Source organism: Pantherophis guttatus, chromosome 15 (genome assembly GCF_059756535.1).
Source record: "Pantherophis guttatus breed Tessera chromosome 15, ASM5975653v1, whole genome shotgun sequence".
Lineage (NCBI taxonomy): Eukaryota > Metazoa > Chordata > Lepidosauria > Squamata > Colubridae > Pantherophis > Pantherophis guttatus.
Genome location: NC_142077.1, coordinates 8224925 through 8249769, shown reverse-complemented (window position 1 = coordinate 8249769; position 24845 = coordinate 8224925). Strand labels below are relative to the sequence as shown.

The following is a 24845-nucleotide window of genomic DNA, read 5'->3' as shown; positions in this document are numbered from 1 at the left end:
TTTTCTATTCTATTCTATTCTATTCTATTCTATTCTATTCTATTCTATTCTATTCTATTCTATTCTATTCTATTCTATTCCTTCATTTCATTATTCCATTCCATTCCACTCTACTCTACTCCTCTACTCCATTCCATTCCATTCCATTCCATTCCATTCCATTCCATTCCATTCCATTCTATTCTATTCTATTCTATTCTTTGAAGACGTTTCGCTTCTCCTCCAAGAAGCTTTTTCAGTTCATTCCCCACCATCCAGAGATCTGAAGAAGCTTCTTGGAGGAGAAGCGAAACGTCTTCCAAAGGGAAAAAAAAAATACCCAGAAAGTCCAGTTGCCTCTTGGGAGTGGGGGGAAAAAAAGCACTATTGGGACAACCAGGACCTGGATGACTTGAGAATCTCCATAGACCAGGGGTGGGCAACTGCGGCCCTTTTACAACCTGTGGACTTCAACTCCCAGAATTCCTGGGCTCAGGAATTCTGGGAGTTGAAGTCCACAGGCTGTAAAAGGGCCACAGTTGCCCACCCCTGCCATAGACACTTGCGCTCTGAACGCAGCCGGGATGAGGTATCGCGAGAGGGAGAGCGAGAGAACGCGAGATTTCGCCCGTGCGGGGGAATCGCCGTGGCTGCGCTGCCCAGTATGGTGGCTGCTTGCGTAGCGGGCCTGTGACGGTCAGCGCGGTGGGCCTCGACCTCGGTGGGCCATGGCGGCTGCGGAGAACGGCAAGGGCTTAGGAAGTTCCTCCGAGGCGCCGGCGGTGGAAAACAGCGGCGCGGCGACGGTGCTCCCGGGGTTTAGAGACGCCGATTCCTTCGTGAAGGTATGCGAGGGGGAGGGATGTGCGCATGCGCCTTTGGCTCTCCGAGCATGCCGGGAGTTGTAGTTTCAACGCTGCCAGCAGCTACAAATCTTAACTTTCAAAGGGCCAAATTAAAGTAGGTTAAAAGTAAAAAAAAAAAACAATAATAACATTTAAAATGGGCCGACGGAGTGGGCTTAAGCAGACACACACCAGGTTTTTTTGGGGGGGGGGCAATCCTCTGCAATGAAATAAGGAGATTTGGGACAAATTTATCTCTCTTTTTTAAAAAAAAAAAATTTTTTTTATTAAACGGGGTTTGTTTTTGTTTTTTTGAAAGCAAAAAAAAAAAGAATTTTATACAATGTTCTTCTTTTTCAACCATTTCGCATCGGTAAACGTTTCTTACGTAGAACATTTTTTCTCCCTTCTTTCAATTGATCTGTAGGAAGTTAGCACCCACCCCTTTCCTGGGAGAGTGAAATATTTTAGGAAATATGAAAAAGGCAGAATATTATATTTCCCTGTGTAGGAAGTTAGCACCCACCCCTTTCCTGGAAGAGTGAAATATTTTAGGGAATATGAAAAAGGCAGAATATTATATTTCCCTAGATGAGAAATGGAGAAGCATATCTTCTAACACAAAGCAGCTCCCACCTTCCTTTCCTATTCCTTATTCTATTCCATTCCATATTTTCTTTTCTAATCTATTCTATTCCATTCCATTCTATTCTATCCTTTCCTATTCCTTATTCTAATTTATTTATTTATTTATTTATTTATTAGATTTCTATACCGCCCTACTCCCGAAGGACTCAGGGCGGTGCACAGCCAAACAATAAAAACACATACAATACAAAATTTAAAAAATAGAATAAAATCAAATTAAATAATTTTGGCCCCGACAAATTTAAAACCCCAAACTTTTAAAACCAATTTAAAATTGAATATATAAATACTAAAAAATATTTAAAATTTTAAAAATCTTTTATAAAAGAGGGGGAAAATTAGGCCAGGCCGGCCTGGTGAAATAGTAAGGTCTTTAAGGCGCGGCGGAAGGTGCGCAGATCCGGGATCCTCCGTATCTCTGGGGGGAGCTCGTTCCAGATAGTAGGTGCCCCCACAGAGAAGGCTCTCCCCCTGGGGGCCGCCAGTCGGCATTGTTTGGCTGACGGCACCCGGAGGAGCCCCTCTCTATGGGAGCGTACCGGCCGGTGGGAGGCTATTGGTGGTAGTAGGCGGTCCCGCAAGTACCCGGGTCCTAAGCCATGGAGCGCTCTAAAGGTGGTAACCAAAACCTTGAAGCGCACCCGGAAGACCACCGGGAGCCAGTGCAGCTCGCGCAGGAGAGGTGTTACATGGGAACGCCATGTCGCTCCCATTACCACCCGCGCGGCCGCACTCTGCGCCAGTTGGAGCCTCCGGGTGCTCCTCAAGGGGAGCCCCATGTAGAGAGCGTTGCAATTCTAATTCTAATTCTAATTCTAATTCTAAATGTTATAAGGTTTCCTGCCTAAGCAGGGGGTTGGACTAGAAGACCTCCAAGGCCCCTTCCAACTCTTGTTATTCTATATTCTAAATATTCCATGCTTGACTCTTGCAATCGTCCCATTCTTCTCCAGCATGCCCTCGGCACGGTGGTCTCGGCTACCAAGGCTTCGTCTGGCCTCCCTCAGCCCGGAGATGAGTACGATTTCTACCGCAGCTTCTCGGGGTTCCAGGCCTACTGCGAAATGCAAGGAGAAAGGCTGCTGCAGTGGTGAGTCTCTACAAGTAGCTTCCAGCGCCGGACGCGAAGGAGGGACAGAAAGGGAGCTCTGTCTGCAGGCGATTTGGTCTGATGCCCAGATTAAGAGACATCATGAAATCCAGAGAGGAAGACAAATTGCCCTGCATGGCTCAGGAAGCATTTATCTTCCTGCACAGAGCATCCTTTCCTCCTAACACAGGGGTCTGCAACCTTAAACACTCAAAGAGCCATTTGGACCCGTTTCCCACAGAAAAGAAAACACCGGGAGCCACAAAACCCTTCCCAGGCCTGACTTATTTCTTGAGCGGCCACAGAACTAGCATATATAGTTGAATTAAACACTCTGTTTTCTTCTGAATCTTTTCTTGGATTTATCCATGGCTGGCCTAGTCAGAGTTGAAAAGCTCAATAAATTGCGTGCTGGCGGGTGTTGCACATTGGCGGTTGCGATGCATATTTTGAGTGACAGCCGCAGCACAGGGGTGAAAGAGCCACATGCGGCTCCAGAGCCGCAGGTTGCTGACCCCTGTTCTAACTGGTGATTAATGGCTGTCTAAATTCTCCCTCTCTCTCTCTTTCTCTCTCTTTCATGCTCTCTGTCTCTCTCCCTCTCTCTCTCTTTTTCTCTTTCTTTCTCTTTCATGCTCTCGGTCTGTCTCTCCCTCTCTCTTTCTCTCTGTCTCTCTTTCACACTCTCTCCCTCCCCTTCTCTCTCCCCCTCCCTCCCCCTCCCTCTCTTTGTCTCTTTGTCTCTTTCTGTCTCTCTTTCATGCACTCTGTCTCTTTCTCTGTTTCTCTTTCACACTCTGTCTCTCTCTCTCTCTTTCATGCTCTCTCTGTCTTTTTCTCTGTCTCTTTCACACTCTCTGCCTCTCTCTTTCTCCTTCTCTCTCTATCTCTTTCACACACGCTCTGTCTCTTTCACGCTCTCTGCCTCTCTGTCTCTTTCTCTGTCTCTCTCTTTCATGCTCTCTGCCTCCCTCCCTCTCTCCCTCTCTCTCTCTCTCTCCCTCCTTCTCTCTCTCTCTCTCTCTCTCTCTCTCTCTCTCTCTCTCTCTCCGTAGTATGAGTAAAGTGATGCAATACCATGGGTGCCGGAGCCACCTTCAAGACCACAGCAAGGTCACAGAGCTGGAGGACAAATTTGATCTGCTGGTTGACGCCAATGATGTCATCTTAGAACGAGTGGTGAGCGTAGCCGCACCCTTCCGTGAAGGCTCCCAAGGGATCACTCCGTGGCTCTCTCTCCCTTTTCGTTCTTGTGATCCGCCCGACAGACCCCACAACTTCCTTCTCTGAAATTTCAGGGCATGTTATTGGACGAAGCTGCCGGAGTAAACAAGAACCAGCAGCCGGTCCTTCCCACAGGCCTGCAGCCTCCCAAGACCATCGTCTCTAGCTGGAATCGCAAGGTGAGACTCGTTTTTTGCTCGGCGTATTAAAGTGCAGAGTTTCCTTCTAGGCCAACTTTCCCTTAAACTGCTTCTCTCTAGGTAACCTCTGTAGGTTACAGTTCACCTCCAGCTAGTTTGGTGGGACGCAGTGGCTCAGTGACTAAGACGCTTTCAGCGGTTCGAATCCCGAGTGCTGCGTAAAGGGGTGAGCTCCTGTTACTTGTCCCAGCTTCTGCCAACCTAGCCGTTCGAAAGCACGTAAAAAATGCAAGTAGAAAAAAATAGGGACCACCTTTGGTGGGAAGGTAACAGCGTTCTGTGCGCCTTTGGCGTTGAGTCGTGCCGGCCACATGACCACAGAGACGTCTTTGGACAGCCCTGGCTCTTCGGCTTTGAAACTGAGAGGAGCACTGCCCCCTAGAGTCAGGAACGACTAGCATATATGTGCAAGGGGAACCTTTACCTTTTTAGTTTGGGGAAGATGGAAAATTTAAGTTCTGCGGAGGATCCCAGCTGACAATTTGACCAGGCAGATTTTTTTAAAAACAGGGTTAGATGAAGTATGGTATATTAATTGGCTCTGTGATTCAAAAGCCATGTATTTTCAAATCTGAGCTAGGGAGGAAAGAAATTCAGGCTTTTACCAGCTGGGAATTTCCCAAGAGCATCTAACTGGATGAAAGTCTCACCTTGGCCTCCAATTTCCCTTTTCCCAGCAAAACCGGGACACCAACACGAGGTCGAATCTGGAGACGTTCCGCCTTCTCCACGCGAAGAACATTGTCCGTCCTCAGCTCAAGTTCCGCGAGAAGGTGGACAATTCCAACACCCCGTTCGTGCCCAAACTCTTCGTCAAGCCCAATGCTCTGAGGCCCTTGCCCAAAGGTGCGAGGGAAGGGGGAAAACTGCAGGGTTGGACAGACAGATCTACACTGTGGCTGTTTCCAACAGGCTGGGGATAATTGGCTACCCTTAGAGCACCAAGGTGGGTGGGTCTTGTGGCTCGGACGGTGAGGAGATTAGGGAGGAACATGGGCCAGTCCTGGAGTCTGGGGAGGGCTCTGCGTCTGAGGCAGAGAGGGAGTCAGGGCCGCATGACAGTTATCAGCTACCTTCGGAGTCAGACATCAGTGAGGCAGAGGAACAGCTGGAGCCTGTTCCCAGTGTGCGCATGTACATAGTTGCCAGACGAAGGGAACAGCTAAAGAACAAGAGGCGACTCAGGAGTAAAGCCACAGGTGGACGATGAATGGTCCCTCCCAGAGGGAATAAAAGAGGAGCGACAGGGGAGGGGAGTTTGCAGGAGACAATTAGTTCATTCCTGCATTCTTGCCAATGAAAGATATCGGCCTGGCCACTTTCCAAGCCTGATAAAGGTCAGTAATCGTGAACTATCTTGAAAGACGGCGGGAGAGGAAAGACTCTGCTGGAGAGGAATTCACTGTCAATTCAATAAAAGGGGTTTATCGGGACGACGACTTGGCTTCGTGCTGCTGGGGAAGCCTAGGTCAGAACAGGTCTTACCGCTTGGTTTCCCTCTCTTCAGCGCTCCTGAAAAGCCGGCAAGAGCGGAAGGAGCGTCCGGAAGATCTGGATGTCCCTGCTGCCCTGGCTGACTTTCTCCACCAGCAGAGAACCCAGCAATCGGAGCAGGACATGTAAGGACAGGAAGTTTTTAATTTAATTTAATCGGTTAGAGACTCGGTTTAGAAGGCAGCATTGCAGGCTAATTTGTCCAACTGCAGACTGTTGGCAGTTCGATCCTAACCAGCTCAAGCTTGACTCAGCCTTCCATCCTTCTGAGGTCATAAAATGAGGACCCGTGTTGTTGGCGGCAATAGGCTGACTCTGTAAACCACTTCGAGAGGGGCTGTAAAGCACTGTGAAGCAGTATATAAGTTTAAGTGCTATTGCTATCTTCCTTCCCTCCCTCCCATCCATCCTCCATCCCAGTGGTTAGAATGCAGTATTGCAGGCTAACTCTGCCCAATGCCAATAGTGTGATCCTGGCTCAAGGTTGACTCAGCCTTCCATCCTTCCGAGGTCAGTAAAATGAGTACCCAGATTGTTGGGGACAATAGGCTGACTCTGTAAACCGCTTAGAGAGGGCTATAAAAGCACAGTGAAGTGATATATAAGTCTTAAGTGCTATTGCTATATAATCTATTGCGGTTAGAATATAAGATTGCAGGCTAACTCTGCCCACAATCTGGAGTTTGATTAAAATGACCCATATTTTTGTGGGGTAAGATGCATTTAGTACCGTATTTCCCCCAAAATAAGACCTAGCCAGAAAAGAAGTTCTAATGTGTCGTTTGGAGCAAAAATTACTGTATTTTTCGGAGTATAAGACATGCCTTTTTCCCCCAAAAAAGAGGGTGAAAATCTGGGTGCGCCTTATACTCCGAATGTAGCCCCGTCCAGCTTTTCAAATGGAGGTTTCAGAGGCTGAAAAAAGCATCAGAAACGAAGCTTCAGAAAAAAAAGTCTCCAAACGGAGCTTCAGAAAAAAAGCCTCCAAACGAAGCTTCAGAAAAAAAAGCCTCCAAACGGAGCTTCAGAAAAAAAGCCTCCAAATGGAGCTTCAGAAAAAAAGCCTCCAAATGGAGCTTCAGAAAAAAAGCCTCCAAACGGAGCTTCAGAAAAGAAGCCCCCAAACAGAGCTTTCAGAGGCTTTTTTTCTGAAGCTGTTTCAGAGGCTTTCAGAGGCAGAAAAGGAAGTTTTTTCTGAAACAGAGTTTCAGAAGTTTCAGAGGCAGAAAAAAGAGCAAGGCACAGAGCTCACAACCAAGGAACCTGTTGCTAAAATTCATCTCTGGGAACAGCTGATTGGGGGTATTCTGGGAGGCCGATCCACCTGCCAATCGGTTTTTTTCTTATTTTCCTCCCCAAAAACTAAGGTGCGTCTTATATTCCGGTGCGTCTTATACTCTGAAAAATACGGTAATATAAGACCTGGTCTTATTTTTAGGGAAACACGGTACATTTTAGCCTCAAGACATCCTGATAGAAAGTTTGAGGATCAACCTACCGCCTCGGTTGTCTTCTATTTATTGCTGGTGCTACCGGTTGCTGGTTTCTTCATTAGTTAAGAATCACAACCTTAGTTCCTGATCGTACTGTCCTTCCGGATTCTTGTAGGTTTGCTCATCCGTATCGGTATGAACTGGAACATTTTTCAGTGCCAACAGAATTTCTCGAAAAGCCTCAGGTCCAGGTGAGCGTTGGGCCAAGTCCTCCCACCTCCTTCCAGCTCCTTCTGGGCTCTGCAGCTGAAACTATACTACGCTTCTTTCATATATTTTTTTTCTTTCTCCGGCCAGATGTTCAGACCCTTGACAGAGACTCCCTGCCACTTCATTTCCACCTTGGAGGAGTTGGTGGAGCTGAACGAGAAGCTGGTGGGCTGCAAAGAGTTCGCTTTGGATTTGGAGGTGAGCCTTTTTTCTTTTCTTTTCTTTTCTTTTCTTTTCTTTTCTTTTCTTTTCTTTTCTTTTTGGTGTGGCTTCTTTTTCTTTGATGCTTGCAAAATAGAAATAAAAATAAAAATGAGAGGCTTGTGAGTTGGACTCTCAAAAATTGAGAAATGCTGGCGGGACTTTAAACCGAGGAAGTGTTTTCAAAATGCTCCATTTGTCATTATTTTTTTCCCCTTTGCGGGGAAGATCCCTGCTTTGGGAAAGGCGTTAGTCTAAAAAGCAGGATACGTATGTGTCAACGTCTCAATAAAAGTCCAGGACCATTCCGTTTCTGGAAAGCTTAATGCCGTGATGGCGAACCTATGGCACGCTGCCACAGGTGGCACACATAGCCATATCAGTGGGCACGCGAGCTCAGCTCGGCAAATGCACGCGCCGGCCAGCTGATTTTCAGGTCTTCTGGGCCCAAAAGAAGTAGGGAAACAGGCTCTTTCCTGCCTCCGGAGGGCCTGGGAGGGTAGGGAAGGCCTGTTTTTCTTCCTCACCTGGCTCCAGGGTCTATCTAGGAGTCTGGGGAGGGTGAAAACGGCCTTCCCCACCCCCACCCCGGAGGTCCCCCGGAGGTGAAAACGGCCCGTTTAACAACTTCCACTGGGACCGGAAGGCCAGTTTTTTGCTGTCCCCAGCCTCCAGGGCCTCTCTAGGAGTCTGGGGAGGGTGAAAATGGCCTTCCCCCCGCCCCCCCATGGAGGTCCTTTGGAGGTTGAAAACGGCCTGTTTAACAAATTCCGGTCCCACTGGAAGTTGTCAAACGGGCCGTTTTCGGCCTCCGGGGGGTGGGGAAGGCTGTTTTCACCCTCCCCAGACTCCTAGAGAGGCCCTGGAGCCAGGTGAGAAAGAAAAACGGGCCTACCGGGCCATCGCATGCCAGAAATGAAGGGGGTCATGCGCGCATGCACGGGGGCAGGGCACATAGAATTATGGGTGTGGGCACACATGCACGCGAACCCCACCCCCACCCACCCCCCGCCCTCCTGGCACATGATGGCAAAAAGCTTCGCCATCACTGGCTTAGTGTTTATTGAATACATGGCATAGTAATGTCAAGGTAAAACTAACTCTGAGATCGTCAGGGTCTGAATTCATCGTATTAAACAATGGTTTTCCCAGCCAAACCACCCAGGCTTCCTCATAGACCATGTAAACAAGTTCTCTTTGTTATGGGAACTATCTGCCTTCTTCTTCACACCTGTTAAGACGTCCTTGAAAGGTTTCCAGACTCTCACCAGCTTCAGTGGAACTGTAGAAGTTTCGTTTCTCTAGTTAGCCCATTTGTAACCTCCCCGCTTTCCCCTAATGACAAGTTGAAATGATGAGGCGTGTAGCTGCCAAAGTTTCACCTGTTATTTTATTACCTACGTTGTCGAGCATAGGTACGTTATCTTATTACCTACTTTGTTTCTCTCCCGCTGTCCCGCAGCACCATTCCTATCGGAGTTTCTTGGGGCTGACTTGCCTGATGCAAATTTCTACCCGAACGGAAGACTTCATCATTGACCCGTTAGAGCTACGCAGCGACTTGTACATCTTGAACGAAACTTTCACTGACCCTGCAATTGTCAAGGTGAAAGGAGAAGGCAGTTAGGGATGAGCGAACGAGGCAGATTTGATGCAGACAGGTTCCCTCTCCAGTGCCGGATTTAAGGAGTTAATCAAACCTTTCTGGGCTTCGTTGGAAGCTGCCACTGAGCCCACTGAGTTTTGGCCCAAAGGTGGCCAAAAATCAGGGTTGCAAAGATGGGGGAACTCATGCCCCCTCCCGGAACATCAGCATCCCTTTCTTCTGATTGTGCAAACATCTGGATGTTGACTTTCCACATCAATTCCTCATCGGGGCGAGGAGATGTGGCCTTTTAAGACTATGTTCTCTTGACGGGGTTCTGCAGGTCCTTCACGGTGCTGATTCAGATGTGGAATGGCTTCAGAGGGACTTTGGCCTCTATCTGGTGAACGTCTTCGACACTCACCAGGCAGCTCGGCTGCTCAACCTCGGACGCCACTCTCTGCATCATCTGCTGAAGCTCTATTGCGACGTGGATGCCAAGAAGCAATATCAGCTGGCAGACTGGAGGATCCGGTAATATTTGTCCCTGTGGTTGTGGGAAGAGCAGGCTTTCCGATGCAGGGTCCCCTCTTAAGTCATTCGGTCCCTTTCGCTCTTTTTAGCTGAGAAAAAAGATGGTTGAGACTTTGGGAAAAAGTGCAGAGAAGAGCAACTAAGATGGTTAAGGGCCTGGAGACTAAAACATATGAAGAACGGTTGCAGGAATTACCGTATTTTTCGGAGTATAAGACACACTTCCCCCCCCACCCCCACAAAGAAGGTGAAAATTTGGGTGCGTCTTATACAACAAATGTAGCCAAAAACATGGGGCACGGAGGATGCGACGGTCTATGGCAATCCCTGCAGCCTGGAACAGCTGATTGGGAGTATTCCGGGAGGCCGATCCAGCCACCAATCAGCTGCTTGTGCTGAATCAGGCTGCGATAATGTGCTGAAGCTGACCTGGCTGTTCGCTATTTGATGCAAGGACTGTTTGCAGGAGCAAGCAAAACCCAAGCAGAGGAGAGGAGTTTCAGTTTTAGTTTCAGAGATCAGCACAGCATGCAGCTTTAGAACAATTGACCTAAGCCACGCTTAGGTCTCCTTCCTTGTTACTCATACAGCAAATACCGCTTCAGTATCCAAACAGCCTCACATACTTATGACCGTTTTTTTCATACTCAAGACCGTTGCAGCCTCCCCGTGATCAAAATTCAGACGTTTGGCAACTGAGTCATATTTATGTCGGTTGCAGAGTCCCCGGGGGGGGGGAGTGTCACATGATCCCCTTTTGCAACCCTCTGACAAGCAAAGTCAACGGGGGGGGTCAGATTCACTGAACAACCGTGTTCCTAACTTAACGGCTGCAGTGATACACATTGTGGCAAGAACGGTTATAAAACGGGACAAAATTCACTTCACTGTCTTGCTTGGACCACAGCTGGGCCTATACGGATGGGCTCAAATGTGACATGAGTATTTCAGGAACAGGCCAGGGGTAGAAATATTTGAGAATCCATGTATGATCCTTGGGGCAACCCTGTTTTTCTCTGGCCTTGTTTTCTAGTCCGCTGCCGGAGGAAATGGTCTTTTATGCCCGCGAGGACACCCACTACTTGCTGTATATCTACGACAGAGTGAGGGAGGCACTCTGGGAAATGGCCAATGAGCAGCCCGCTCAACTCCAAGTGGTTTGGCAGCGAAGCCAGAGCATCTGCTTAAAGGTGAGGGTGGAGAAAGCAGAATTACCCCTGGGCTCAAGCAGGGGAGAGAAGCCGTTGCATTTAAGCAGGGGTGTCAAACTCAAGGCCCACGGGCCGGATCTGGCCCACGGGGTGCTTAGTTCTGACCCGCGGTGCCACCCTGGAAACAGCGAAGGACCGGTCTGCAGTGCCTCTGCCAGCGCAAATGGAGCTCAGGATGGCCATGTGCGGTTCTCCCAAGCTCCGTTTTTGCTGGCAGTGTTGCAGGAGGCTGTCGCAGCCGAAACCAGAGCTTGGGAGCCCGTTTTTGCTGGCAGAGTGCTCAGGCCGCCAGAGATGCCCCCAACACCAGTGATGTTCAGCTGGCCACGGCCACCCTGGCCACACCACCTCAGCCCCTTCGAGGTCAAACACAACCCTGATGTGGTCCTCAATGAAATCAAGTTTGACATTCCTGCGTTAGAGGAATATACATACATACATACATACATACATACATACATACATACATACATACATAAATGGATGTGCATGTGTATGTATGTATGTTCCAGCATAACTCTGGAACGCCTCGAGCAATTTTAACCAAACTTGATACACAGATGACTTTCAATCTGGAAACAAACACTGGGGTGTAAGACCCATGTTCCTCCCCAGCCTCCTCATTGTCCAACTCCGCTGTCAGCTCCACAGGATGTTGGCGGACCACAACACCTGGGTGTGTGTGTGTGTGTGTGTGTGTGTGTGTGTGTGTGTGTGTGTTCCAGCATAACTCTGGAAAGCCTGGGCTGTTAAGGAGAGCGAGTGCGGCATCCTAGAGCGGCAATTGTTTGTGATGTCAGTTCCTTCGTAGCTTCCTCTGGAAAGCCAGCCATGAGGTTCACCCTCCAGTGGACTAATGGGGAAGCGCCTGATGGATTTGGGGCAAAGTGCCAGGATCGTAGACAGGGCTGGAAAGAGGAGCACATGGGAGGGGGAAGGGAAAGGGCAGGGGTGATGGGCATGGGAGTAGGGGGAAGAAAGGCCTCTCTCAATGGCTCCCTGTCAGACAAAGTTTTCAACGTCTATAAATACCCGGGCAATGCTGGGTTAGGGTTGTGATTCAGTAGCCTGCTCTCTAGAGCGGAAAACAGACTAAATGTGTTTGATCTCTTCACAATTAGAAATATACCAAGCCCATCTTCACGGACGATTCGTACCTGGAACTTTATCGCAAACAAAAAAAGCACCTGAACACCCAGCAACTCACAGCTTTTCGGCTGCTCTTTGCCTGGAGGGATAAGATGGCGCGCCAAGAGGATGAGAGCACAGGGTGAGGAGAATGGCGGCTGGGCACCTCTCTTGGGTTCTACCAAACCAGCAGTTTTGCTTTGACTTTTTAGTTATATTAGAGAAAGTTTCTTGGTGAGATCCATGGGGAGTTGGGGTTCTCGCTCCCCCAGCAGAGCAAATACAGGTAGTTCCCGATTTACAACAGTTCGTTTAGCGACCAAAGTTACGATGGCACTGTCGGTACCTTGAACCGCTTTGCTTCTTTCAAACCTTCTCGCTATGCGACTTGCCAATGAATTGGGGGAAGAGAGTGTTGAGAATGTGTGCGCGGATTGTGAGAGCCTGGAAACCATCAAGGTCACGACTGCAGGTGCTTGAGAAGGAGGCTGTTTTTGCCCTCCCCAGGCTCCTAGAAAGGCTCTGGAGCCTGGGGAGGACAAAAAAATGGGCCTACCGGGCCCACCGTGCCATCACGTGCCAAAAGCGAGGTCGCACAGGGGGGGCGCATTGAATTATGGGTGTGGGCACATGCGCACTCGACCCTCCCATGCTCCCCCTCCCCCCCGCTTTTGGCATGTGAATGGCAAAAAGGTTAGCCATCACTGACCTACAGGGTCCCTTCCAACTCTGTGAATCTGAATCCAAATTGTCTTGACTTCTTCTGCAGATACATCCTTCCCAATCACATGTTGCTAAAGATAGCCGAGGAGCTGCCCAAGTAAGTCTCTTGATTCTACAAGCAGGTTTCTTGAGGGAGATAAGGTGGTTCGAGACTGATGCTCTTCCCTTTGTAAGTAAAATAAAAAATAAAATGGTTCCTTCACCCAAACCTTCTCTTCCTGCTTGTCCGCCCCTTTAGAGAACCCCAGGGAATTGTTGCCTGCTGTAACCCAGTTCCACCTCTAGTCCGCCAGCAGCTGAATGAAATGCATCTCCTAATATGCCAGGCGCGAGAAATGCCACTGTTAAAGGTAAGGGATGAGCCTCCCAGGTGAGCCTCTTTCGTTGAAATAACGGAGCGGAGGGGCTGGCCAAAACGAAGAAAAATGTTTGGAAACCCTGCGTTTAAATTCTATCTAAGTTCGTGGACCGGCACTGGGCTGCAGCATGTCAGAAACGGGGCCGCGCAAACGAGCGAAGCCCCATCCGCGGGATGCAGGCAGCATGTGAATCCACGCCCCTTCCGGTCCGCAGGAAAACCTCTCTCCACCGAACCGCTCCCTCATGCCCCAAAATGTTGGGGAGCATTGGATCTAGAGCAGTGTCAGTGAACCTTTTCAGCACTAAGTGCCGAAACGGGACTGCATGTGCATGTGCGTGCTGGAAACCGGAAGAGCAACCGCACGATGCCGATGTGCGCACCGGGAAGATGATCTTCCAGGTTCCGGTGTGTGTTTGCACATGCATGCGTGCCAGAAACTGGAAAACCAGATGGCTGGTGTGCATGCGCGCGCCAGAAAGCGGAAGATCATCTTCCCGGCATGCGTATGCACACCGGAGTATGCTTGGGCAGGGAGGAGCTGACGTCGCTACAGCCCGGATGGAAGATCCTGGAACTCCAAGATCACCGCCGATATGCCCTTCGCTGGACGGTCCTTTTTGGACCTCACAGTCCTGTCGGGCGATGGCTCTTCTGCCTGGAGAGATGGCTCTGTGTGCCACTTCCGGCACGTGTGCCATAGGTTTGCCATCACAGCCATATAGATGGCTTGTTTTTGTGCGCAGTTTCTCTGAGCAATGTTGATGGACGTTTTACTGGGAAGGAGGGAGGAAGTGAGTGTTTCATACAGGCAATCTTTTTTTCGTTTGAATTCTTTTCCAGGTCAGTTTCCTTATTATTATTAATTAATTAATTAATTAATTTTTTGGTCCCCTCTTAGTCAGAATGTGCGGTTGGCGTGAGAAGGAAAGAGCCTCTTCAGAATTTAGAGGTACGTATACGCTGAGCTTGTCAATCGAAAGGTCCGGAAGTTCAGCGGTTCAAGTCCCTAGCATCGCGTATAACGGGGGCGAGCTCCCGTGACTTGTCCCAGCTTCTGCCAACCTAGCAGTTTGAAAGCACATAAAAAAAAAATGCAAGTAGAAAAAATAGGGACCACCTTTGGTGGGAAGAGAACAGCGTTCCGTGCGCTTTTGGCGTTGAGTCATGCCGGCCACGTGACCACGGAGATGTCTTCGGACAGCGCTGGCTCTTCGGCTTTATCTTATCCTATAACTATTGTATTTTACCCTACTCTTATTTTAAATTGTTTGTATAAGATTTTATTGGCGATATGTGTTCGCACCTTGTGCTTTGAAATGGCCTATAGGCTAGTCAAAGCTATCATTTAAAACTGTTATGTGATTGCCTTCTTTCCAATTATTCCATAACTTGATTTGGGGTTCCCTCACAAACATCCAGATGATTAGGAAACTAATTGTGTTGACCCCATGTAAGCTCTTTTGAACTTAAGATTGCGTTGGTTGCAGAGAGACTGAAGTTTTAAGTCATTTTAATGGGGGCCTTGCCTCTTGCCTTGAGGTCCAGGAAGATAACAAAATTAAAATGCCCCACGGAAGCCTGATTTTGATTTTGATTTTTTAAATGCCTTTGGTATTTCTAGATTTGCCTCTTCTTTAATCTGAGGCCTTCCAAAGTTTGGATAATTTCAGCTCCCAGAATCTCTAACTCCCATTTTTTAAAAACTTATTATTCCTTTGTTTCTTTTGAGAGCTTATTCAGTGTCTAGTACGTATGTCCAGCCTAGTGAAAATAGGGACTAGGGAGGACATGACTGCGTGCTCCAATATTTGAGGGGCTGCCACAAAGAAGAGGGGGGGGTTCAACTTATTCTCCAAAGCACCTGAAGGCAGGACAAGAAGCAAAGGATGGTCCCTTCCAACTCTCTGTTATTCTGTGTTTTGGTTTTGACAGAAGCCAGAAAACCTTCTGTTCGGGCCTCATGACAGCTCCCACAGTGCCCAGGATGAGAAACTCAACTATTTGGATCACGGTAAATTCTGGAAAGTGAGGGGGAGGAAGCGTTATTAGCCCATGAAGCAGAAATGGGTTTCAGCAGGTTCTGACCAGTTCTGGAGAACCGATAGCGGAAATTTTGAGTAGTTCGGAGAACCGGTAGTAAAAATTCTGACTGGCCCCGCCCCCATCTATTCTCTGCCTCCCAGTTGAGTCCCAGCTGATCGGGAAGAAATGGGGATTTTGCAGTAACCTTCCCCTGGAGTGGGATGGGAATGGAGATTTTACAGTATCCTTCCCCTGCCACGCCCACCAAGCCACACCCACAGAACTGGTAGTAAAAAAATTTGAAACCCACCACTACCGAGGAGGGGGTCAGATCATGACCACACATGGATGCAAAGCCTCTGGTGGGCAAGGCACAAACCCAAACGATGGAGTGAGCCTCCTATTTTTTTTTCCTGTGGTCTCCCCTTTCCCTCTCTCCCACCGCCTCCCAAAATTAGCCAATTGTATATCGTCTTAAAGGGACGCGGTGGCTCAGTGGTTAAGACGCTGAGCTTGTCAATCGAAAGGTCAGCAGTTCAGCGGTTCGAATCCCGAGTGCCGCGTAACGGGGGTGAGCTCCTGTGACTTGTCCCAGTTTCTGCCAACCTAGCAGTTCAAAAGCACTTAAAAAAACGCTAGGAGAAAAATAGGGACCACCTTTGGTGGGAAGGTAACAGCGTTCTGTGCGCCTTTGGCGTTGAGTCATGCGGCCACATGACCACGGAGACATCTTTGGACAGTGCTGGCTCTCCGGCTTTGAAACGGAGATGAGCACCGCCCCCTAGAGTCGGGAACGACTAGCACATAGGTGCGAGGGGAACCTTTATCTTTACTTACCTTTATATCATCTTCCCCAAAACTCTGATCAAAAGTGTGGCGATTTAAAAAAAGCTGGAGTGGGGAATCTGGGACAAAGATTCCTGGGAGAACAAGAGATTGGATTTTTTTTTTTTTTTTTAAATTTTTTTTAAAAAGTAAATTATTATTTTTGCCTAATTTTCTTTTTCTTCTTTTCCACCCTGAAGGCCCTGGACTGCCTTTGGAGCACGCAAGACTCTTTTCTGAAGTGGAGCCTCAGTCAGAGCAGACGGGCCGGTCCCCGCTGTGTCTCCGGTTAAGAGCTAGCATCAGTGTTTTTAACGTGAGTGTTGGGCAAGCGGAGAAGGATTTTGTCTGCGGGGCGAGAGGAGAGGGAAGGGGCTGCATCGATTCATCAGGATTGGCAATAGCACTTAGACATATATACCGCTTCACAGTGCTTTGCAGCCCTCTCTTAGCCATTTACAGAGTCAGCCTTTTGCCCCCTAACAATCTGGCTCCTCATTTTACCCACTTCGGAAGGCTGGAAGACTGAGTCAATCTTGAGCCAGTCAGTCAGGATCGAACTGCTGGCTGTGGGCAGAATTAGGTTATGTTATGTTACGTTTATTATATTTGTATACCGCCCTTCTCCAGAAGGACTCGGGGCGGTGAACAGCCAGCAGACAAAATACAAAAAATACAAAATTTAAAACAATATTAAAATCCAATTAAATTAATTTGGCCCACAGTTAAAACCCCTATATTAAAACCCAATAATTTAACAATTTAAAATTAAAACAATTTAAAAAGTTAGGTCAGGTCAGCCCGGCTTGATGAAACAGAAACGTCTTTAGGGCACGGCGGAAAGTGCGCAGATCCAGGATCCTCCGTATCTCCGGGGGCAGCTCATTCCAGAGGGTAGCCTGCAATACTGCATTCTAACAGGAAGGAAGGAAGGAAGGAAGGAAGGAAGGAAGGAAGGAAGGAAGGAAGGAAGGAAGGAAGGAAGGAAGGAAGGAAGGAAGGAGTAGCAGCAATAGCATTTAGACTTATATACCACTTTACAGTGCTTTACAGCCCTCTCTAAGCAGTTAACAGAGTCAGCCTGTTTGCCCCCAACAATCTGGGTCTTCATTTGACCCACCTCGGAAGGATGGAAGGCTGAGTCAACCTTGAGCCTGCTGAGATTCGAACTGCCGAACTGCAGGCAGCCGGCAGGCAGCAGAAGTATCCTGCAGTACTGCACTCTAACCACTGCGCCACCGCGGCTCATAAAACAGGTTAGGCCTGATGACAACTTCCCCTGCTGTTCCCACAGGAGCCCGAAGAGGACGAAAAAGGCAAGAACTTAACGGTGGCCCAGCAGAAAGCTCAACATATCATGGAGTCGTTCGAGAACCCGTTTCGAATGGTAAAAATCACTCTCCCCGCTCCCCCCCACACCCCGGGCTGTTACTATTTGGCATTTAAAGAAGACGCAAATAGATCCCTTAAGCCAGGGGGCCTCAACCTCTGGTCCGTCGACCGGCACCGGGCTGTGGCATGTCAGAAACCGGGCGGCGCAAACAAGCGAAGCCCCATCCGCGAGATGCAGGCAGCACGCGAAACCGCGTCTACCTCCAGTCTGTGGAAAAATCTCTCTCCGTGGAACAGTTCCCTGGTGCTCAAAAGATTGGGAGTTGCTGCCTTAACTGATTACCCAGCCCGTAGGTGTGTCCACACACTCTTGCCTTAACTAAGGTGTCCCTGGTTTGTTTGTTTTTTCTTACTTCCCTTAGTATTTGCCAGCAGAGCTCAATCCGGTTCACATCTCTCAAGCTGCCAAGTCGGACCCGTCCTCAAAAATCTACGAGGTGAGAACATTTTCATAAAACCAACGACCAGTTCGTCATGACGAGAGGCTCCCTGGACTTTGCAGTGGCCTTCTGTCCCTTCTCTGCCCTAAGAGGAAGCCAGGGCTGATCTTGGCCACCGGGAGATGGCTTATCAAAGGCAGCGTCGTGTCTTTCAGATCAGTAAGCGGTGGAAGCTCCTCAGCCAGGCCCAGCTCCAGGCGGCAGCCAAGAAAGAATCTGCAAAGCAGAAACTTCAGGCAGGTGAGGCTGAGTAGCTTGGTTGGTGGGCAGTTCGTAAAAATGTGAGTCCGAAAGCATTTTCGGTCCTTCTTCTGATGCAGAGTCCCCCTGAGGGGGAGGTCAGAAGTCCTACCTCATAGGGGTAGCAATCTAGAACAAGAGTCCCCAACTTTGTGGCCCAGCTGGGATTGGGAGATAGGGGGACTGGGATGGGCGAGCAGCTGGACTTGTGTTGTGGCCCGCCAGCAGATCTGGCAGCAGATTCGGACAGTGAGGAGGTTGCGGAGGAACATGGACCAGTCCTGGAGTCTGGGGAAGGCTCTGATGAGGGCTCTGCGTCGGAGGCAGAGAGAGGGCCAGGGCCTCTGATAGTTATCAGCTGCCTTCGGAGTCAGACATCAGTGAGGCAGACGAACAGCTGGAGCCTGTTCCCAGTGTGCGCATGCGGAGAGTTGCCAGACGAAGGGAACAGCTAAAGAACAAGGGTCGACTCAGGAGTAAAGCCACAGGTGGACCATGAATGGCCCCTCTCAGGGAATAAAAGAGGAGCGAAAGGGGAGTGGAGTTTGCAGGAGACAATTAGTTCATTCCTGCATTCTTGCCAATGAAAGATATCGGCCTGGCCACTCTCCAAGCCTGATAAAGGTCGGTAATTGTGAACTATCTTGAAAGACCGTGAGAGAGGAAAGACTTTGTTGGAGAGGAAGTCACTGTAAATTAAATAAAAGGGGTTTATGGGGACGAGGACTTGGCTTCGTGCTGCTGGGGAAGCCTAGGTCAAAACAACTTGCACAAGTGGCAGGCCAGCACATATGCGTGTGAGTGCCAACCGGCCCGCCGCTCGTACAAGGTGAGCTGTGTACATACGCACTCCAGCTAGCCACTTGTGCGACCCAATTCTGAATAGGCCACAGCCCGGGGTTTGGGAACCCCTGATCTAGAATAGGTAAGTGAGCATCAATGCTCATCCTACTTGAAGAGTAAATTCTGCAGTCAAACCAAGGGGTAGGCAGTTGCTTCCTTTTTTTTTTTTAATTTTTTTTAAATTTTTTAGACAAACAAACATTTAATAAATCAATCATTCCTTCCATGTGACATCTCGGTGTTGTCTCCAAAACTTTTTCTTTTTGTTGCTTCTTCTATCTTCATTCTCGCCAAGTCCATTACGACAGTTCATCACTAACACAATATTTTAATTGTAGCATTTTTTATACATAACTATTCATTTACTTATTTATCTCTCTTTTCTTACCAATGGTAAAATTGATTCCGTATCTTAAAAGTATTCTGAAACTTCTCTTTCTTTAATCATCAAAGTCAATCTATTCATTTCTGCACGGTCTAAACATTTTGTAATGACTTCTCCTTCCAAAAGTATTTTCTCTGCTTTTGTGCATAAACAATCCTTGCAGCCGTTATTACATGTATAATCAAATAAATACTTTCTTTACTAATTTTTTCTGGGAGGATTCCCAGTAGGAACAGCTCTGGTTTTGGCAGTTGCTTCCTGTGGGGTGGGGAGGATGAGGGGAGAGGGGGGTGGGGAAAGCTTTGTGTTAGTGATCCGTTTCCACCAAAGCCGAGTGAAATGATCTTGAGCGGTGATCCAGCAAAGCTCCCTGTGTCCAGATTTGTTTGGCCGAGGCTTGAATCTCTCCGTCCTTTCCTTTCTTTCCTTCCTTCTTTTTGTTCTCAGCCTCCGCTCCCCAGGCAGCCCCGAAAGGTGCAGAGAAGGAGCCCAGGATCAAAGACACGGAGGCCGTCTCTGTTCGCCAGTTAGCCGCGGTGAGTGTCAACGCTGGGGGAGATCTGGAGCATGGAAAGCAGGGGTGAAATGCTCCCGGTTCGGACCGGATCGCCCAATCCGGTAGCGATGGCAGCGGGTGGTTCGGAGAAGCAGTAGCAAAAATCCCTGCCCTCCCCCCACCATTGCCCAGCTGAGCCGTGCAATCATCAGAGGCTTTTTTTTAATTTTTAAAAGCATTTTTCTACAACCATTTTGGCCGAAAAAATGCCTTTAAAAGTAAAAAAAAAAAGCCTCTGATGATCGCGCGGCTCAGCTGGGATCATCAGAGGCTTTTAAAAGCATTTTTTCTACAACCTCTTCAGCCGAAGAGGTTATAGAAAAAATCTTTTTAAAAGGATAAAAAGTATCTGCCGATCAGGTAAGTCAGCTGGGATCGTCAGAGGTTTTTAAAAGCACTTTTTTTACAACCTCTTCAGCCGAAGAGGTTGTAGAAAAAAATGGTTTTAAAAGTTAAAAAAAAAAAAGTTGGCCATGCCCACTCAGTCATATTACTCCTCCCTCCACCAAGCCACGCCCACAGAACCGGTAGTAACGAATTTTACATTTCACCACTGATGGAAAGGATCCGAAACCCGTTGATCCTTTCTGGGAAGACTCTTCCCCAACATGGATCTCCTATGTTACAATTGGAAGTAGCTGCAGTCGCGTTCCAGATTCTGCTTTGGAAGTTGGGGACGGGATTTTGTCCTGCCTCCTTGGAAACCATGCGGAGATTTTTATGCCTTCCTTGGTTGTGTTTCCAGCAAGAACACGCCACCCCAAAGCGGGAAGCAGAAGACCAGAATCCTGCGACGGAGACCCCCAAGAGGAAAAAGGCCAAACCTGAAACTCCTCAGCCTGAAGCAGACGCTGCCGCCAGCCAATTCACGCCCTTCGACTACAGCAAATCCGATTTCCGAGTCTTCGCCGGTAAAAAAAAAAAAAATCGCCCTTCCTTCGCTTCTTCAAAGGGACGCGGTGGCTCAGCGGCTAAGACGCCGAGCTTGTCGATCGAAAGGTCGGCAGTTCAGCGGTTCGAATCCCGATTGCCGCGTAACGGGGTGAGCTCCCGTGACTTGTCCCAGCTTCTGTCAACTTAGCAGTTCGAAAGCACGTAAAAAAAAATGCAAGTAAAAAAAATAGGGACCACCTTTGGTGGGCAGGGAACAGCGTTCCGTGCGCCTTTGGCGTTGAGTCATGCTGGCCACATGACCACGGAGGCGTCTTCGGACAGCGCTGTCTCTTCGGCTTTGAAACGGAGAGGAGCACCGTCCCCTAGAGTCGGGAACGTCTAGCACATGTACGAGGGGAACCTTTACCTTTTACCATGCTTCTTCAGCTACTGCCCAATTGTGCCCTTGGTTGCTGAACACCAAGCAACTTCGGTATTTTTTTTCTTGTCTTCTGTTACTCTTTGGACTCGGTAGCTTGGCACCGACATTCCTTCCTAAGAATATCCCTTTCGGTTTTTCCTTTCGTTTCAGGGAGTAGCAAATCCAAGCCGCCACGTCAATTTAATCCCACCATCCAGGCCTCTGGCAACAAGGTATGTATTTTATCCTTCCACTTTTTTATTATTTTTTATAAATAACTCAAGGCAGCGAACGTACATCCGTCTTCCTGCCTCCTCGTGTTTTCCCCACAACATCCCTGTGAGGTGGCTTGGGGTGAAAGAAAGGGAGGGGCCCCAAGACCACTTTCTGGCTTTCATGCTTAAGGCAGGACTAGAATTCATCACCTCCTGGTGTTTGGCCTAGTGCAGGGGTCAGCAACCTGCGGCTCTGGAGCCGCATGTGGCTCTTTCATCCCTCTGCTGCAGCTCTCTGTTGCTGGTCGGCTCCACACTTGATAGGGCTTTCGGTTAGGACAGGTAGAAGAAAAAGGACGCCATGCTAGGAGGAGACACTATGGTGGGGTAACCGGACTTCCGGTCAGCTCCAGAATTGAACAGGGGCTCTCGGTTAGGACCTTTGTGGCTCTTTGAGTATTTAAGGTTGCCGACTCCTAGACTAGTGCCTTAACTACTAGACCCAACTGGCTCATTTCCTCGACTCATTTGCTGCTTCAGAGGAGAAGGTTAGCACAAACAATGAATGAATGAATGAATGAATGAATGAATGAATTTTATTTGCCAGCCATGTGGTATCCAACGACTCTAGGCGGCTTTTCCGTGTCCTCCTCCTCAGCCCATTCTGTAGACCACAAAAATCAGGCGGCTGTGTGTTCTGCATTGTGTTCTCTTGTGGCTCTTTCAGATGTGGGGAAACCTAGAGGGGTGTTGTGATGGGTGGCTCAGTGGGGGTGAGAGCGATGCTTGGCCACACAATGTATTGTAAGCGGGAGATGGGTTTCTAATAAATATTGTTATGGAAGGGAAAATAGAATTATCAAGAGTTTCAATCAGATCATTCATTCTTTTTTTCCCCGTTTTCTCCCTCCCCCCAAAAAAAACAACCTGCAGAAATTTTCAGGAGCCAGCAAATCACAGCAGGCAGCAGGAACAAAAAGCATGTCTTTCACAGCTGGAAAATCCAACAGGTAGGTACAGTTATAACAAATAAACGCACACACATACACACATATATATATACATATATATATATATATCAAATTTTGCTGATAAAGAAATAAAGGGAGACTAGTATAGATCTATTTCAAGCTTTTTAGCTCTCATCAGTTAGCCATACCCTTACTCGGATTCGAACTTGGGCTGCCTGCATATTAGGCAGTTGTATTAACCTCTGAGCCACAAGTTCTCCTCTCTTTTATCAGTTTGAGCCAGGGGAGAGATTAAAATATACCAATATAAATTTGGTATAAAATGTTTTGAGAGAGAGAGAGAGAGAGAGAGAAAGAAAGAAAGAGAGAAAAAAAAGAGAAAGAAAGAAAGAAAGAGAAAGAAAGAAAGAAAGAAAAAAAAAAAAGACATATGGCTAGTGTCCTTGCAGCAAATAGCAAACAGCCAGGTCAGCTTCAACACATTATCGCAGCCTGATTCAGCACGAGCAGCTGATTGGCGGGTGGATCAGCCTCCCAGAATACACCCAATCAGCTGTTCCAGGCTGCAGGGATTGCCACAGACCATCACTGCCTCCGTGCCCCGCGTTTTTGGCCACCAAACGCACGGAGGCTGAAAACGCGATGCGCGGAGGCAGCGATCGGTGGCGATGTGCTGTGGCGATCCACGCAGCCTGGAACGGGACTAAAACGGAGCATTCGGAGGCCGAAAACGCGACACACAGAGGCCAAAAACAACGCGCAGAGGCCAAAAGCGCGAGGCACGGAGGCGGCGATGTGCTGTGGCGATCCCCGCCGCCTGGAACAGGTCTAAAACAGCATGTGGAGGCCGAAGTATGGGGGCCGGTGGGTGGGCAGGGCTACATTCGGTGTATAAGATGCCCCCAAATTTTCACCGTCTTTTAAGGGCGGGAAAAAGTGCGTCTTATACTCCAAAAAATACCGTATATATAAAGTAAAACAGCTGGAATATTGGAACTACAGATAGTCCTCAACCTACGGTCACCATAGAGCCCAAAAGTTCTGTTGCTAAGCGAGACATTTGTTAAGTGAGGTTTGCCCCATTCTTCAACTGTGGGGATGCTGCCACAGGTCTAAATGTGAAAAATGGTCGTTACATTTTTTTTTCCAGTGCCATTATAATTTTGACTACCTGGACCTGGCAGATAAGACTTACAAGGCTTCTAGTCCCCTGATGGCGAATTTATGGTGGCACGCGGAGCCATATTGGTGGGCACACGAGCTCAGCTCCGCCAGCTGATTTTCGGGCCTTCTGGGCCCCACCGGAAGTAGGGAAGCAGACCGTTTCCTGCCTCTGGAGGATCCGGGGGCGCTGGTGAGGAAGGCCCGTTTTTTTGCTCTCCCCAGGCTCCAGAGCCTTTCTAGGAGCTTGGGGAGGGCGAAAATGGCCTTCCCCACCCCACCCCGGAGGCCCTCTAGAGCCTGGGGAGAACAAAAAAACAGGCCTTCCGGTCCCACCGGAAGTTGGCAAACGACCCGTTTCCAGCCTCCAGGTGGGTGGGGAAGACCGTTTTTGCCCTCCTCAGGATCCTAGAAAGGCTCTGGAGTCTGGGGAGAGCAAGAAACGGGCCTTCCGGTCCCACCTGAAGTTGGCAAACAGGCTGTTTCCGGCCTCCGGGGTGTGTGTGTGGGGGGGGAAGGCTGTTTTCGCCCTCCTCAGGTTCCTAGAAAGGCTCTGGAGCCTGGGGAGGGCAAAAAAACAGGCCTACCGGGCCAAAAGCAGGGGGCCAGGGCGCATAGAATTATGGGTGCGTGCGACCCCCCCAAAAAAAGGTTAGCCATCACTGCTCTAGTCTATAATATGTCATGCCACTATTCGGCGACCATTTGACCATTTCTTAACCTTTTTATCCTCCTCACGCAGGGGTTTTCGGCACAACTGGCCAAAAAGATAACACAGAGACCAAGGAAGTTCTTGGAAGACGCGAGAATCGAAGAACAAAAAAAAAAAAACAACTCCTGCCACTTTTTGTATGGATAACCTGTTTTCGATGTTTTGTTTTTTTTTAAAAAAAAACAATTAAAATGCTTTTCTTTCACCCCTGAAAAGGAAAGGAAGGCAAGTTTAAATTAAGCGATGGTTCATTGGCTTCTGCTTTGCTTCTCTTGCTTCTTTATGCACTGCGCGGTTATTATAGTTTAAATTAGCTTTATTCAAATTAACAGTCAAGTCCGTTGACCTAACAGGGGGGGGAAAGGAAAATTCAACATATAAACGCGTTAAGATGGTTCCAGAGTTTCTGAGCAGGTGCAGAGCGCAACTGCCTCTTAAATATTGATAAAAAGTGCTCCCCAACGGACACCTGACCCTAAAAGAGTCAGTATTAAACTAACTGGCACTCCCCACTGACCTCCAAAAGGTAATGAGTGAAGGCCTGCCTAGTTATGAATGGGATACCACCAGGTGATCCCATGGCTGTAAGACTGGAAAGCAAGCAAACCTCTCAGAAGGCAAGAAAGGCACTCACAGCTAATGGGATCGTATACAGGTAGTCCTCGACTTACAACCACCACTGAGCCCAAAGTTGCTGTTGAGAAATGCGCTAAGTGAGTTTTGCTCCGTTTTACGACCTACCTTCTTGCCACAAGTCGTTAAGGGAATCACCGCAGTCGATAAGTTAGGAACTCTGTTGTTGTGAATGCGGCCTGCCCCATTGACTTTGCTTTATATATATATATATTATTAGTTTATCATAT

The 24845-nt window shown here is 48.5% G+C and overlaps 2 protein-coding genes across 2 annotated transcripts in view; one reads left to right on the top strand and one right to left on the bottom strand.

Moving 5' to 3' along the window:
• Positions 1 to 505: 505 nt before the first annotated feature.
• EXOSC10 (exosome component 10) lies at positions 506 to 24222 on the top strand. The gene is made up of 25 exons (XM_034430207.3): positions 506 to 824; positions 2426 to 2562; positions 3618 to 3741; positions 3861 to 3965; positions 4664 to 4832; positions 5494 to 5605; positions 7089 to 7164; positions 7271 to 7381; positions 8847 to 8990; positions 9313 to 9503; positions 10537 to 10693; positions 11836 to 11984; positions 12612 to 12662; positions 12804 to 12915; positions 13825 to 13875; positions 14859 to 14937; positions 15974 to 16089; positions 17068 to 17160; positions 17528 to 17602; positions 17761 to 17845; positions 19521 to 19609; positions 20375 to 20540; positions 21095 to 21156; positions 22072 to 22148; positions 24013 to 24222. The coding sequence occupies exons 1-25, from the start codon at positions 708 to 710 to the stop codon at positions 24041 to 24043; spliced, it is 2679 nt and encodes an 892-aa protein (XP_034286098.1). The 5' UTR covers positions 506 to 707; the 3' UTR covers positions 24044 to 24222.
• The window catches only part of TARDBP (TAR DNA binding protein), a 110646-nt gene continuing 95351 nt past the window's right edge, over positions 9551 to 24845 (bottom strand). Inside the window, exon 9 of the mRNA XM_087878966.1 lies at positions 9551 to 9592. Within this exon, the coding sequence (XP_087735092.1) occupies positions 9566 to 9592 (27 nt within the window). The 3' untranslated portion in view covers positions 9551 to 9565. The remainder of the gene's footprint in view (positions 9593 to 24845) is intronic.